We start from the raw sequence: 13295 nt of genomic DNA on the forward strand, positions 1-13295 counted from the left end.
ATGATGACGCAGAAAGTGTGCCTGGCATGCGAAGAACACACAAATGAAGCTGTTCCCCTGCCCTCCCGCTTGAGTAAAAAGTGTAAAGGCTGGGAGTGCTGTGAGACCTAGAGGGAAAGAGCCCGTTCAGATTAAACATACTTGGATATATATCTGATCTGCCTGACTTCTGGACCTTCCAGCAAAAATGGAGAGGAATCACAGTCCTAAAATGTCTCTTTTAAGCAGGTGACCTTTGTCATTTTTGTCTCAGAGATGCCCGAGATGAGTGGGTATTAAGGGTACAGACATTAGGGTCATTGTAAAGGTATTAACATATTATAAGCTTTTAATGCTAAACCCCTGTGAGATGCTTTTAAGAATGAATGAATGTATTCTTGACAGATCTGTGGGGATTTAGTTAAGCTCTGTGGACATGACACTGCCTCTTCTCCTGTTCGCTGTGTTTGCAGCTGTGCAGTGCATGTCCGTGAAAAGCCTGGGATCTCGGGTTCACAGGCACCAGGGCAGTCCCCATGTGTTTCCAATGTACAAGAACTTGGAAGGCCACAGCGGGTCAGCCAGTTAGTTACAACTGCCTTTTCTCTTTGCAGCAGGTATGGCACGGAGAGGCCCCGCTCTCGCAGCCCCATAAGCCGCTCCCTGTCGCCCCGTTCCCACACTCCCAGCTTTACTTCCTGCAGTTCACCCCACAGCCCAATGGGGACTGGCAGGACCGACTGGGGAAATGGGAGAGAGTCGTGGGATCAGTCCCCGTATTCTCGACGGGAAGAGGAAAGAGACAGCAGAGAATGGCGAGAGAATGGGGATGAGAAGAGGGACAGGACTGACACATGGGTACACGAGAGGAAACATTATTCCCGACAGCTGGACAAGTTTGATTTGGATGAACGGATTGAAGGAGGCAGAGGGCACAGAGAAAAATACTTACGGAGTAGTTCCCCTGGCTCCCTTCACCCTTTATCTGGCTACAAGAGCAGGGAAGATGACTATTACCGAAAAACCTCCAAGTCAAAATCTGAAAAGTTTCAGAGGCAGGTGCAGGATTTACCTGGGAGATCTAAGAGAAAGGAAGAAGCAAAGTTAAGGGAACGCAGGCATTCTTACAGTGAGGACACTGCCAGGGAGGAGGTGGCTGAACAGAAGCACAGCAAAGCATCTGAGGGCTCCAGGCAAAAACAAAATGATAAGAATAAGGTGAAGAAAACTGAAAAAGACCAAGAAGAAGATGCTGCTACTGAAGGCAGCGATGTGAAGGAAACCAAACCTGCTGAGAATGAGGTAAATAGAGATTTCAAACTGTATGTAAGAAGGCGGTAAATGCTGAAGTAATATATTTTCTGTAATATTTTAGGTCAGTTATTCTGGGTGTGTTGCTGGTGACATCCAGTGTTTTGCCTTGATAAAATCGTGAATAAAGTCCTAGCAGAGATCTTGGGAGATTATCTTGTCCATGTCTTTGCCCAGATCATGCAGATCTAGTATAGCATTGCGGTGCTGGGTACGTGGACATTGTCTTTCTGTGTCAAGTACAAAACCTCTGGGTAACCAGTGAGGGGAAGAGGACAGCCAACTGAAAGCAAAACCAAGTGACAGTCTGCTGTTTGTATGCAGGTTGTGTGTGCAGGGGCAATTGCCCTGCTGCTGTCTCTTCTAAATCTGTGCAGAATATCTCACAGCTGCTCCCTCTGCATCCAGCTCCTCCTTTCACTGCCTGCGGTTTGGACGGAGTTACCTAGGAATTAAGGGGTATTTTACAGGGACACACAATATTTGTAGGACAATACAAGGAACTGGTTGTTATACAGCTAAAATGGGGAATGAACTTTTAATGAGAAACATTTTACTTTTGGTCAACTCAGCAGAGTAATTGGTTTCTATTAATTCCATGTCCTTACCCTCAGCTGTGGCAGGGATAATTCTCACCAATCCCTTCAAAGTGCTGGCAAGAATCTTCCCATGGCTGAACACTGAATCAGCTCACCTGTAAAATTATGGGATCTCTGGAGAAATGCTCCTAGTCAGTAAAGCGGCAGCATTTGTGAGTTGGATTCTCCACTGGGAAAAAAAGTGGAGGGGGAACAGATTAATATGCCTCATTTGCTCAGTCCCAGTACAGCCCATGCTTACATCCCTACCCTACAGGGATCTTGTTACTGGCTTTTGGCCACCTTGCCTCCCCCAGACCCCCTGGAGATACACTGCCGCCAGCCACCCCCCGGGATGCTGGCAGAGGCGGCTGCAGGGCTGCTTTGCTGACCGGGGGTCTGTCTCTAGCTCGTGACTGCGCTGCCAGGCCATCTGTGGTTGGTTTTAGTTGACCTTGTGTTAGTTCTTCTCAAAGGCAAGGTTGGTGGAAATCTCTGTATCTTGTCACTCAGCTAGTCTCTGTAACAGGCAGCAGCACTAAGTCATGCCATAGATATGTGTGTCGGTACCACCTTTTGCCATCTTTCTCCTCTGGCTGGTGTTTCACTATGATGGATGGTTCCTTGGGAGCAGATGTCAAGAGAGAAATGTCAGACAGCATCCTAAATCACAAGCGCTGCACACTCCTTTGCATGTTTTTCAAGTTATTTTAAAGTGACTTTGTTAAAGGCATACCTCTCCAGGGACCTCTGCTAATGATTTATTTTAAAAGGAGGAAATAGGTTTTAATGCCTTGAATCCACACTTTTGCTTTGTGGCTCTTTACCAAGTGCCAGGTAGTATTATGGTTTTGCTCTTTTGAAGTATGAAACGTGCAAGCAGTTGCATTCTCGGCTGATCCTACATCAATGAACAAAACAGTTGAGGTCTTTTGCGGAGTTTTAACACTGCTGCTCTCCTTACTGTGTCTGAGCCAACATAACAGATGTGCGTAGAGAACAGAGGAGTGGAGACTGGAAATCTTAACGAATTCACATTCTCCCCCACCTGTCTTCTAGCCAATTCTATGATATAAATTACATCTCTCTAATTTTGTTTAAATTTCTTTTTCTTAATCCTTATTTGTGCCGCTTTGCTAATGAAATCCAAGTGTTGGGTCTTTTCCCACAGTCCGGTTGACTTGCATAAACTTAGAATGTGACCTTGTGAGTGACTTTGCTTCCCTAGACCCAGAATAGAAACATACTAAAGCACCACTGTGTGTTACTATACATGTATATGTTGTATTTATTTTAGCTTGGAAAAGAGGAGCAAGTTCCAGAGAAGAGCTCACCTTCAGCTAATAAACAAGGAAAAGAATCTGGAGAGATTTTTGAAAACACCAGAAAAGAGAAGGTTGGTGACGCATTGTTGGTGCAGCTTCCATGACAAATGAGTGAGAACCCAGGCTTGGTAGCACATTCTCCCAGCTGAAATATTAAACCCCCACGGAAAGGCGTGTAAAGGGGTTGTAAGAAGGGGGTTGTCTAAATTAACTTGTCTACTCTTGACCTCTGCTTTAAGGGCTAGCTTTTCCTGAAGTCTCCAGAACTCTTTTTTTAGTTGCTCTTTGCCCATGTACATACATAGCCCCTGGCACTGGCAACTGTAAGTAACGTATGCCCAAGTGAACTGTGTAATTTTGTGAACCATGCCCCAAAATAGGAGATGTGGTCAGTTAGTGGAGAAGAAGGGGACTAATGATGAAAACTTTTCAGAACATTGGCCTTAGATGGACTATAGATAACAGCCTCTTCTGATTGTTTCTGGTTTTAATTAAATTATATCTGTACAGCACCCCTACTGCAGCATCACAGTCGGGGACAGCAATGTCCTTGGAATTCCTCCAGCTTCATATCTGTAGGGTCATGGGTTGATGGCCAGATATGGAAGCTATTGATATCTGCTGCTGTAGAAAACCGATCTCCTGGCAAGAACAGTGTCAACGCCCAGAGTTTTTATGCTCTTTTAGGATTCAAGGAGGGGAAGTGTGGGAATGGCCAAATAGGAGGAGAATACAGATTATTAATAGATTATGTGTACTCAATGAGTCTGGGAGTTGAAATCTAAGCTGCAAGTGTGTCTTAAAAGTGACATATACCTTATAATTCTAATACTTCTGACGTCCAATATTAATGCCTGAGTCCTATAAGTCTATAACTGCATGTATGAGGTATTTCAGATTATGTACCTTGGAGTATAACTGTAAAACTGATTTTTCTTAAGGTCTAGGCCAATCTCTACCAACACAGTCCCTGGCAGAGGGCTCTTGCTGGTGGAAGGAAATGGCTGCAGAAGGTAGCTACGTTTTCTCAGTCACAGCAGGAGTTTAAAGGACCTAGTCCAGCGAAGTGAAAGCCACAGTGGCTAGACTGGGGTTCAATGTATTGCCATTGTGCTGCCTATTTCTTGCCACCCTGGGATGGAGGTAGAGAGGGAGAGATTCATTTCCTTGGTGAACACACAGTAGCATCTGTAGCATAATAAAGGATAACAGGTTGTACTTTGTTCTACTGCTTATAGAAAGCTAAGAAGCAGGAGGCTGGAGAGACTGTAATCCCCAAGGCTGTTACAGAATCTCCTCAAAATGAAGTTTATGTAAAAAGATATTGCTTGTCCTTGTGCGTAAAGTTGAAAATCACAACACCAAGGCCTGTTGTTCTTTGAAACTAAAATATGAGAGGGGTTAGGCACAGCCAGATGGAAGTTCTTCCCAGTTACTGATGTTCAAAGCCTACTTTTAACAGTATGATCTATAATCACTGATGTCTCAAATGTTTTACATCTTTGTGACAGGATCGAGACTGGGAGAGTGGAAGTGAGGTAGAGGGTGAGACCTGGTATCCTGCTAACATGGAGGAATTAGTAACAGTAGATGAAGTGGGAGAAGATGATTTAATCATGGAGCCTGATATAACTGAGCTTGAAGAAATAGTACCAGTTGATCAAAAAAATAAAACTGCTTCAGAAATGTGTCTCTGTATGTCAAACATGTTAGAACTGAAAAATGATCACAGCTGCTTAACCAGGAGTGAAGACAAATTTGCCCATAAAGCTTTAGAAACAAACTTCAGATCAGCAAAGGGCAGTGTAGCTTCTAGCGGCTGTCGGGATGATGATGAGGATGATGATAATGATGATGCTGTAACTGAAGCATCAAGCCTAAATCTGGACCCTGAGCAGAAGCCAGAGGAATTGCAAGAAGACCAATCTGCTAAGGAGTCTGATCCCCAGCAGAAGGAAGGAAAAATTGATAAGAGCTCCGACACTCGTTTAGAGCTCGAAGATCACCATATACCTTCTGTTCATCTGAAAGAAGAGACTCTCCAGCTCCCTGACACATTTATAGATGATTACAAACAGATGGGATCACAAGGAGCTGAGAGCAGAGAAGTTATGGAAATGCTTGTTAAAAACACTAGTGAAGAAACAAGACCTGGAAGCCAAGAGAGTCCAGAGGCCAAGGGTAACTACTGTTTTGGTTTTTTTTTCTTTTCAGCCCACAGGGAGCCTTGCATGTTTTCTCTGACAGTAGACTGAAATTTATCGCTAACAAGAGTAAATGTTGCTAATAGTATCAAGACTTGTCCTTGGAGCGGCTCAGTAAAAGAACCCCAGTGCCTTTCGCCAAGCTAAACCATTAGAGCCTCTTAGCTGAATAGTGTAAAGGAAATATGATAAGCAGCTTGCAAGCTTTCTGAAAGGCATAAGCTGCTATAATTGTCATGTCGAGGTTCACATGAGTTTTGATGAAGTCTTTCAGTGCCCTGCTAAATTTATTTCGAATTGTCAATGAAATGAGCGACAGTCTCTGAAGGTCAACAGAAAAGTATCTGTAATGTCTGGCTGGCTCCTGGACAAGGTGGGTATTCTTACACACTGTACTGAAGTATTAGTAACATGGAAATTATCTGCAGATTGTTATTTCTCAGTCCCTGTTCATGCAAATACATGCCTTTTGTCAGGACTTGCCTTATCATCTCCTGTTATCTACCGCATGCTGCCTTTAATATAACTGATAGGACATGCTGTGAGATAATGCCAATAAATGTAATCATAGCTGCCTATTAATATTTTAGCTGTCAGGAAAAAAGGGATCTTGAGTGTCTGAAAATGAGTTCAGTTCCTCGTCACACTTTCAAATGAAACTTGAGCGAATGGAGTGTGTATAATGAGGTGAAGTAGAAAACAACGTAGACCATGTTGGCCAGGAATGCTCTTTTTTGTTGCTACCAGAGACCGTGTGGTGGAGAAGGGGTTGTGAACAGAAGTTGCTGAAAGATTTTTATGGGTGCAATTTTTCACCAGAAAATGCTGGAACATTTAACGTCTGATTTTGAACTGACTTATTCCTCCAGGACAGATTTGCAAATTGCTCAGTTCACAATACTTACCTGTTTGGCCTGAAGACAGCTTGCTAGGCTTGCATATTTGGAGATAACACTGCCATGCAAACTCCCTCGGACTGGGGATGGCAAGGTTGGCTCCCCTGGGCTGCCCACTTCACGGGCAGCTGGCTGACAAAAGAGTTGGGTACCCCAAGAGCATAGTTACTTTGGAGTTTTCAGCATCTCAGCTTCCAACTTGCCAGCAGGGAGCCTGGAAGCTCCAGGGGATCTTGTGCTTCCCAGGTTTCTGCCATGCACTTGATATCTGGGATCTGTAGTGCAAGGCTCTAGGCTTTCTGCAAAGGCAGCTGCCAGCTCAGGAGCCCAGAAATCAACTTAAATTGCTACAAAGACTCTGGGTCTCTTAAGAAGACCTAACTGAAGCTTGTGGGTTTTCCAGGATCTCTGCTGCAGATTTGGAAAGCTGGGATGGGGTTAAAGTTAATCTGAAAGCCAACCTATCAGCATTTTATATTATTTTATTTTAAATCATGTAATAGGCATATTTAAAACAATGAAGAAAAATTCATTCTCATAGCCAGAAATTGCAGATCTTTGAACTACAGACTTGAAAGGCAGGAAGGGTTTGGTTTGGGCAAAAATGTATTTGTTTTATGAGAAAATATATCCCTTATATAGATGAAATTTGCAATGCAATAGAAATGTTGTCAGGGTAAGGGAACTAATTCTTTGATGTAAGAACTGAAGAATAGGAATCAGACCAGTTAATCTGTAACTCTGTTGCCCTGTGATAACAAATTTCTCTTTTTTGAATAAAAGCAATTCACATGTTGGGAAGGGAGAGCATCTGTTCCTTTCACTGGCTTTACCTGCCTCAGCAAATCAATTCACTGTTTTCCACGCCTTGAATCTCCAGCCTGTGTACATTAATGTTGGTCAGCAGGGACCAACCATCCCATCCCTACTGGCCAGGAACCAAAATCTTCAAGTGGCTAAGAGCCATAAAGCAGAAACTGTCCCTTGGAGAGCTGAGGATGGGAGAAGAGTGGCTCCAGGGGAGAGGATGACAGTGATGCTGCAGGGGTCCTACAAGAGGAAGGTTTGCTCTGCCCGCACACCTCCTTAGGCAGCGTGGGGACTTGCTGGCAGCAGGTCCTGCTGCACCCCCTTTCTCAGCAGCCCCTGTGTTAGCCCAGCTCTGTCTCTGGTCATGCAGTACCATACGTGGTTACAGAGCTGCAGTCGGACCATGCTGGTGCCAGAGGCACGTATAGTGTTATAGATCTATTTAGAGATTAAAATATGAAAAGAAAAAACATAATGAATGTGAAATTAGAAATAGAAAAATGGTCTGCTGGGAGAAACAGGAGTGACTGCACAGTGTAGTACAGCTGTTGGGAGTTGTGCTGAGCAGGCCTCTGATTTAAATGGAAAAGCATTTTTTCCAGATTTTACTTCATATATAGATCCACCTAGAAAACGTTCCCAAGAAGTTTACTAACGTTTCTTTAAACTAATAAACTGTTTTCATTCAATACATTTATTCATTTGTTAAGCAAATTCTAGGTACTTGGAAATGAGATCTCTGGAATACCCGGAGGTAGAGCCTAAAAGAAGGCACTCTCTGCCAGGCTGGGAACAAGAGGATGTCTTCACCGAGCTCAGCATCCCCTTGGGTACGTTGGGACACCCAGGCCACCCTCGGCCTGCAGTACCACCCACTGCAATACCTAGAGCCTACAACAAGATGTCACTTTAAGGCTACCTACTGTATTTATTTTTCAGAACAGATGTGAGTAGAGTGAAGGAACCGGGTACATGACAGAGGGGTAGCTATTGAAAGAAATGGGCTTTTGATTATAGATCATTGCTAATTTCATTCCACGTGAATGCCAAAAGATAGCTGTTAATGTCGCTGATGAGATGAAATAAGTTGCCTTGGACTATATATGAGAAATACTTAGTAATTTAAAAGTCTTTGTCATAAAAGTATTGCTTATACTTTCACTATAAGCAAAAGTATTTGTCTTACTGATCACGAGTAAAACACCTGGAAGATGTACATCCTAAAGAGCATCTGTGTAACTTAAGGATAATTTTACTGCTAATTGCTATTCTAGCTCTTGAGTTTGTGCAGTGAAGTTTCCAGTCAGTATTATGCACAAGAAGGTACTTTTTAAGATATGTATAATATCTAAGAGAGAAGTGGAAGGTGTATTTGCAATGCACAGGATTTAAAACTGCGAAATTAGGGAAATCAGAGAAGTGAATCGAGGATTCAGTCTTCATATCTATGTCATTTAACTAAACAGCAACTTTTTACTTTGAAAACAAGTATTATGGAGGGGAAGGGTTTCAACTGACATTTTAATGCAATTCAGAATTTCTCAATAGGTGTGGAATTTGTGGTGCCTAGAACTGGGTTTTATTGCAAGCTCTGTGGACTCTTCTATACAAATGAAGAGACAGCAAAGACAAGTCACTGCAGAAGTACTGTTCACTACAAAAATCTTCAGGTAAAAACATGCTTGGAGGTAGCTAACAACTTGCGCATACATAGACAGTGCTACAAAAAATTAGTTTTTATTCTGTGGGACAGAATTTAGATGAAGTGAAATTTAGATAAGCAAAACTTTTCAGTAGTTCCAGTAGTACAGTCATTTCTCACTCCCTGATCCTTGAAATCAACTTCTGGGTCATAAAAAAGTGAGGCCAGGTGATAACTTCATTTTCTCATCTATATTTGGTCCTCATCACCAGTACAGCATGCAATTCACATCTTTAATTCCCTGTTCTTGAGGGTCCCAGGTGTTTCTGTCACTGGGATTGAGCTCAGCAGCAGCAGGGCTGCTGCTGAAATAAGAAATGATTTCTTAATTTCAGCAGCATTAAACATGCCACTCATTTAATAATGTTGCCAGACTTAGTTGTGCATTGGTGTGAACTTCTGCAGCGTGTTTCAGCACACAGTCCCTCTGTGACGCACAGGCTCTCCGAGGCATTTCCTGTCACCCGCTGAAACCACCTCCCCGTGCTGCAGAACAGCACGGCGGGTCAGCCACGCCGAACACCGCTATTGAATAATTCCTATAAGGGTAGGCAGAAATGTGTAATTACCTCTATGGTTTCCATAAGCATGTCAGCACTTGATAACAGCACACAGAGACCACGGGTGCTTGCAGTTCAATCAGAAGACCGTACCTTTATCGCTTTTCAGATGCACGGTTGATACCATCAGTCGTGACAGCATGAGCACTAACTGCCCTGTGCTGAGGACTCCTCAGAGGAGGTAGCCTTGCCTGTCATCTCCTTGAATCCCTGCCTGTGTACAGGGTGTGCACCCTGCAGAAGACACTTTTGTTGGCATTCGCATACTCTTAGTCATGAAAGAGCAAAGCAAAGCTGTGCCTTGTTTCTCCGTTTCTTCCCTCTGCCCATAGTAAATGCTGGAGCTCCGCTTATCTTCAAGTAATAGCTATCCTTCCCTAGCTAGCTAGTAGGCATTGGCTTTTCTAGTGACAATCAGAGTCAAATAATTTCTCTGGGAGAATTTTTCTTCTTGACTTTGCTAAAGTTACATAGCTGTAATCGTACAAAGGCCTCTGTATGGCCTTTGTATGATTACACACAAAAGACTGTGCCTGCAGAGCTGCGATGCTTGCTAATAATGGAGCCTCCGAGTGTAAGCTTGAAAAACAGGTGCCCAGTTTTCATGCCTGTTTTTGTTTCATACAAAAAAAACCCCAAACACCAAACCCAAGAAACTCATGCTAAAGCAAAGACTGCAACTCCAGCCCCTGCCCCTGGCAACTAGTCCCATGGGAAGAAGAGGGTTTTTTTCATTTTCCAAGTTATTTTGTTAGTCTTAGAAAAAAAAGGTCCAACTAAAACTGAGCCAGTGTGAAAAAAACATCTTTTTGTCCCTGTTAAGACATTTCCCATGAGCACTGTGGAAGATCTCTAACACTGACTTGAGATAAGAGAACAAAGACCACAAAAGCTGTTAAAATTAAATCTGTCAAATACGGTAATAAAAACAGGCTGTTCTGTGAGCCGTACCTCTTATCTTACTAAATGGAGGAAGTAAACATTGCATCCAACTTCTGCCTGCTCAAGTGGAAACTCAGCAAATTTTAAATAATTGTTCTGTATTACTAGAACTCTTTTAGTTGCAATTATGCACTCTGCAAGAAATGTCAGTCTTCTCCTATGGTGGTGCAATTTAGCGAGTGCATCCACCAACATAAGAACTATGGACTTTAACTCTTACTGTATGTGAAGCTATGGGACTGCCGCTGCAGGCTGTCATCTTGCCTAAATGACAAACACCATTGTCCCATGACAATGACATTGTTCCAAATGCCCTTATGGCTATAAGTTCATCTGCTATTTGTCTCCTTGAGGCGACATCGAAAAATATATGTTCAGTGTTTGAATTTGAATGCAAAACCAAACAGGTTATTTATGAGTTTTATTCCAAAAGCCTTGCTTAGATTACGATGATGATTTTGTCTTGAATTAAAATAGTCAGCTTCATCGGAGTATGGTGCCCCTTGAAGAACAGCAGTCACGGAAAAAAAACCCACAATTGTTTGTCAACCTTGCAGACTTTTTGTAATTTTCCATTCTCTTCAGCTTAATAAATGACTTTCCCAGGTGGTATTTATATTTACACATCCACTGCATTTTTCATTTGGCCGTCCTTCCCACCACTACCACAAAAAGCTGTCAGATTCATCTGGTGTAAACTACCTTGGCAGCTCAGTGCAGCATTTTATCCTATTTTCCACTGGCTTTATGCAGTGTTCATCAAAACTTGTATTTAAATGAAAAAATACCTTTTCCTTGACTGTCATTTTGCTATAAATTAATTTGAATGTCTGGTCTGTGAACTTCAAAACTGATGTTTGTGGTGCTTATGATAACTGACAATGTCAGCTAAAGGTGGTGGATAAACCTCAGTCTTATTTTGGTGGGTAATCACGGAAAAACAAAAATGTATGGGTTATCTGATCCAACGACAAGTTTTAGTGACTTACTACCGTTCATGGTGTACTTCTTCATGTTCTGAACATGTTCTACATGTTCGTGTACTGAGTACGGTACATGGATCACTTCTCCCAGCCTTTATGGACCCTATATCTCTGTATACTACTGTAACATTTACTCTGGCTTTCTGCCACACGGAATTTTGTACCCAGGGATCAAGACTGAGAGTTTTGTAATTTCCACAGCCAAATCTCTATATTCAGAGTAACAAGGGTACAGTCGTCATTTTGTCACAGGTATACCCATTCTTTACCACTACTGAGTCCCTTTCAGATTTACCTCTGACATCCAAAACTTGTATTTACATGAGACAACCTGCCAGTCCTAACACAGCTCTTGATTTTTTAACATCCGTTTCTCATTTTACTTCTTCCCCATGGATGCCAAAGAGTAATCGGTAATCTGGGGGAATCCTGCAAGTAGGTGAAATTTTCCAGTGATGTGAGATGGTCTTTTCAAAACAAATCAGAATGAATAATCAGGTAGAAAAGAGTTTTATAATCCTAATAATGTGCAGGTCAGTTATTCTTACATGTGGTATATGTATAAGTAATTTATAAGAACATCTCTATGTTATTATGTGGTAATTTCCCATGTGTGTCTTTACACTAGCTGCTGCTGAAGAAGCTTCTTTCAATCCATTTCTAGGTCTGTTGACCTTGAATAATTACTCTGACCACCATTTTCAGACCCATACCAGCTCATCGTCTATTTTGTGCGCAGCTCTGCCAACTAAGAGCACTGCCAAAAGGCTGAAAGCCTCACTGGCCATGCCTGTATTTTTAAATCACACTGATTGCTTAAAGCACCAAGAGTCTTTACCTTAGAGAAACACAATAAACGTAAATGCTCTAGCCAGACTGCTAAATTGTGTTAATTATTACTGAGTTTGATTATTCCCTTAAAACAAATGTTCTTGGGCAAAAGGTATATCTTTGACCTGGACATGCTGAAAATGTAATATATATATATATTTGCTTTAAAATGTGACTCAAAAACTGCATCTGTTTTCTGACACACCAGTTTTATACGCGCATAATGCAGCTGACTCAGTGGAGTTAGTTCCTGTCCTGTGGTGTATGGGAGTAGGGAGTTTGCAAGGAGAAAAGGTGAGGTCTAGTTACAGAAACTGATGGGGAGTCATGGTCCTTCTGGTTCTGTCAACAGTTCCCCATGTGGCACAGTGTAAATCACTGAACCTTTGAGGTTCTCCATGTATTCAGGTAGTTTGCCTGATGCAGCTGTATTTCCCGGCTTTAATTTTCACCAAAATGGGCCTTCTGTGTGCTTTCTTCCCTTCTGAGATGCTGGGATAGTGTGGGAGCTCTGAAAAGGCACAAAGCATCCCATGTTGAATATTTTAAGTTTTGGTAACAATGCTTTGTTTTTGATGTGACTGCAGAAGTATCTGTCCCAGCTTGCAGAAGAGAGCCTGAAAATGAAGGAAGAAGGCAGCCATCTGCCTCAGGATGACACTGGCATTGTTCCTCACTTCACGAAGAAAAAACTATGATGCAGATGAACTGGAAGAACTATAATGAGTGAATGCTGATCCTTTTCTTTTTTTTTTTTTTTTTTTTTTTTTAATTTCTATGATATAACTGTCAATTTGCACTGTACAGAGGAGGGGAAATAAAGAGCATGTTCCATGCATCTATGCCCAGAGTGCCATTAAAAACCAAAATGCCTGAAACTGTTTCCCACGGTGAAGCAATGCTGGCATATCTGTAAGAAGTGGAGCAATTCTTTCTCACACTCTGTGTGCTGGGAGTGGTTTCCTAGATTAAATCAGAATTCTCAGGGATTCTTAAAGTTTTAATTCTGATGTGATGCATCAGGTCAGGTGGAGTATTTTAGAAGCACTCAGCATCCTCCAGTGGACGCTGAAAGGAAAGGAGATGTCACTATAAATAGGCTTTAATGTTGCTTAAAATATCTTCAGCCATTTCACTCGCTGCCCCAGTAAGAAGTAGCATTTGCATAGGACAT

At 42.2% G+C, this 13295-nt stretch overlaps 1 protein-coding gene across 2 annotated transcripts in view; it reads left to right on the forward strand.

Moving 5' to 3' along the window:
* Window positions 1–12836, forward strand: part of RBM20 (RNA binding motif protein 20) — a 103043-nt gene extending 90207 nt beyond the window's left edge. Inside the window, exons 9-14 of one of the 2 annotated variants that reach the window (XM_055793651.1) lie at window positions 594–1281; window positions 3166–3264; window positions 4705–5374; window positions 7814–7933; window positions 8652–8773; window positions 12709–12836. In XM_055793651.1, coding sequence (XP_055649626.1) covers window positions 594–1281; window positions 3166–3264; window positions 4705–5374; window positions 7814–7933; window positions 8652–8773; window positions 12709–12819 — 1810 coding nt within the window. In that variant the 3' untranslated portion in view covers window positions 12820–12836. The remainder of the gene's footprint in view (window positions 1–593; window positions 1282–3165; window positions 3265–4704; window positions 5375–7813; window positions 7934–8651; window positions 8774–12708) is intronic. The other variant, XM_055793657.1, reaches the window with a different exon arrangement.
* The last annotated feature ends 459 nt before the right edge of the window (window positions 12837–13295 follow it).

Source organism: Falco peregrinus, chromosome 1, assembly GCF_023634155.1.
Source record: "Falco peregrinus isolate bFalPer1 chromosome 1, bFalPer1.pri, whole genome shotgun sequence".
NCBI lineage: Eukaryota > Metazoa > Chordata > Aves > Falconiformes > Falconidae > Falco > Falco peregrinus.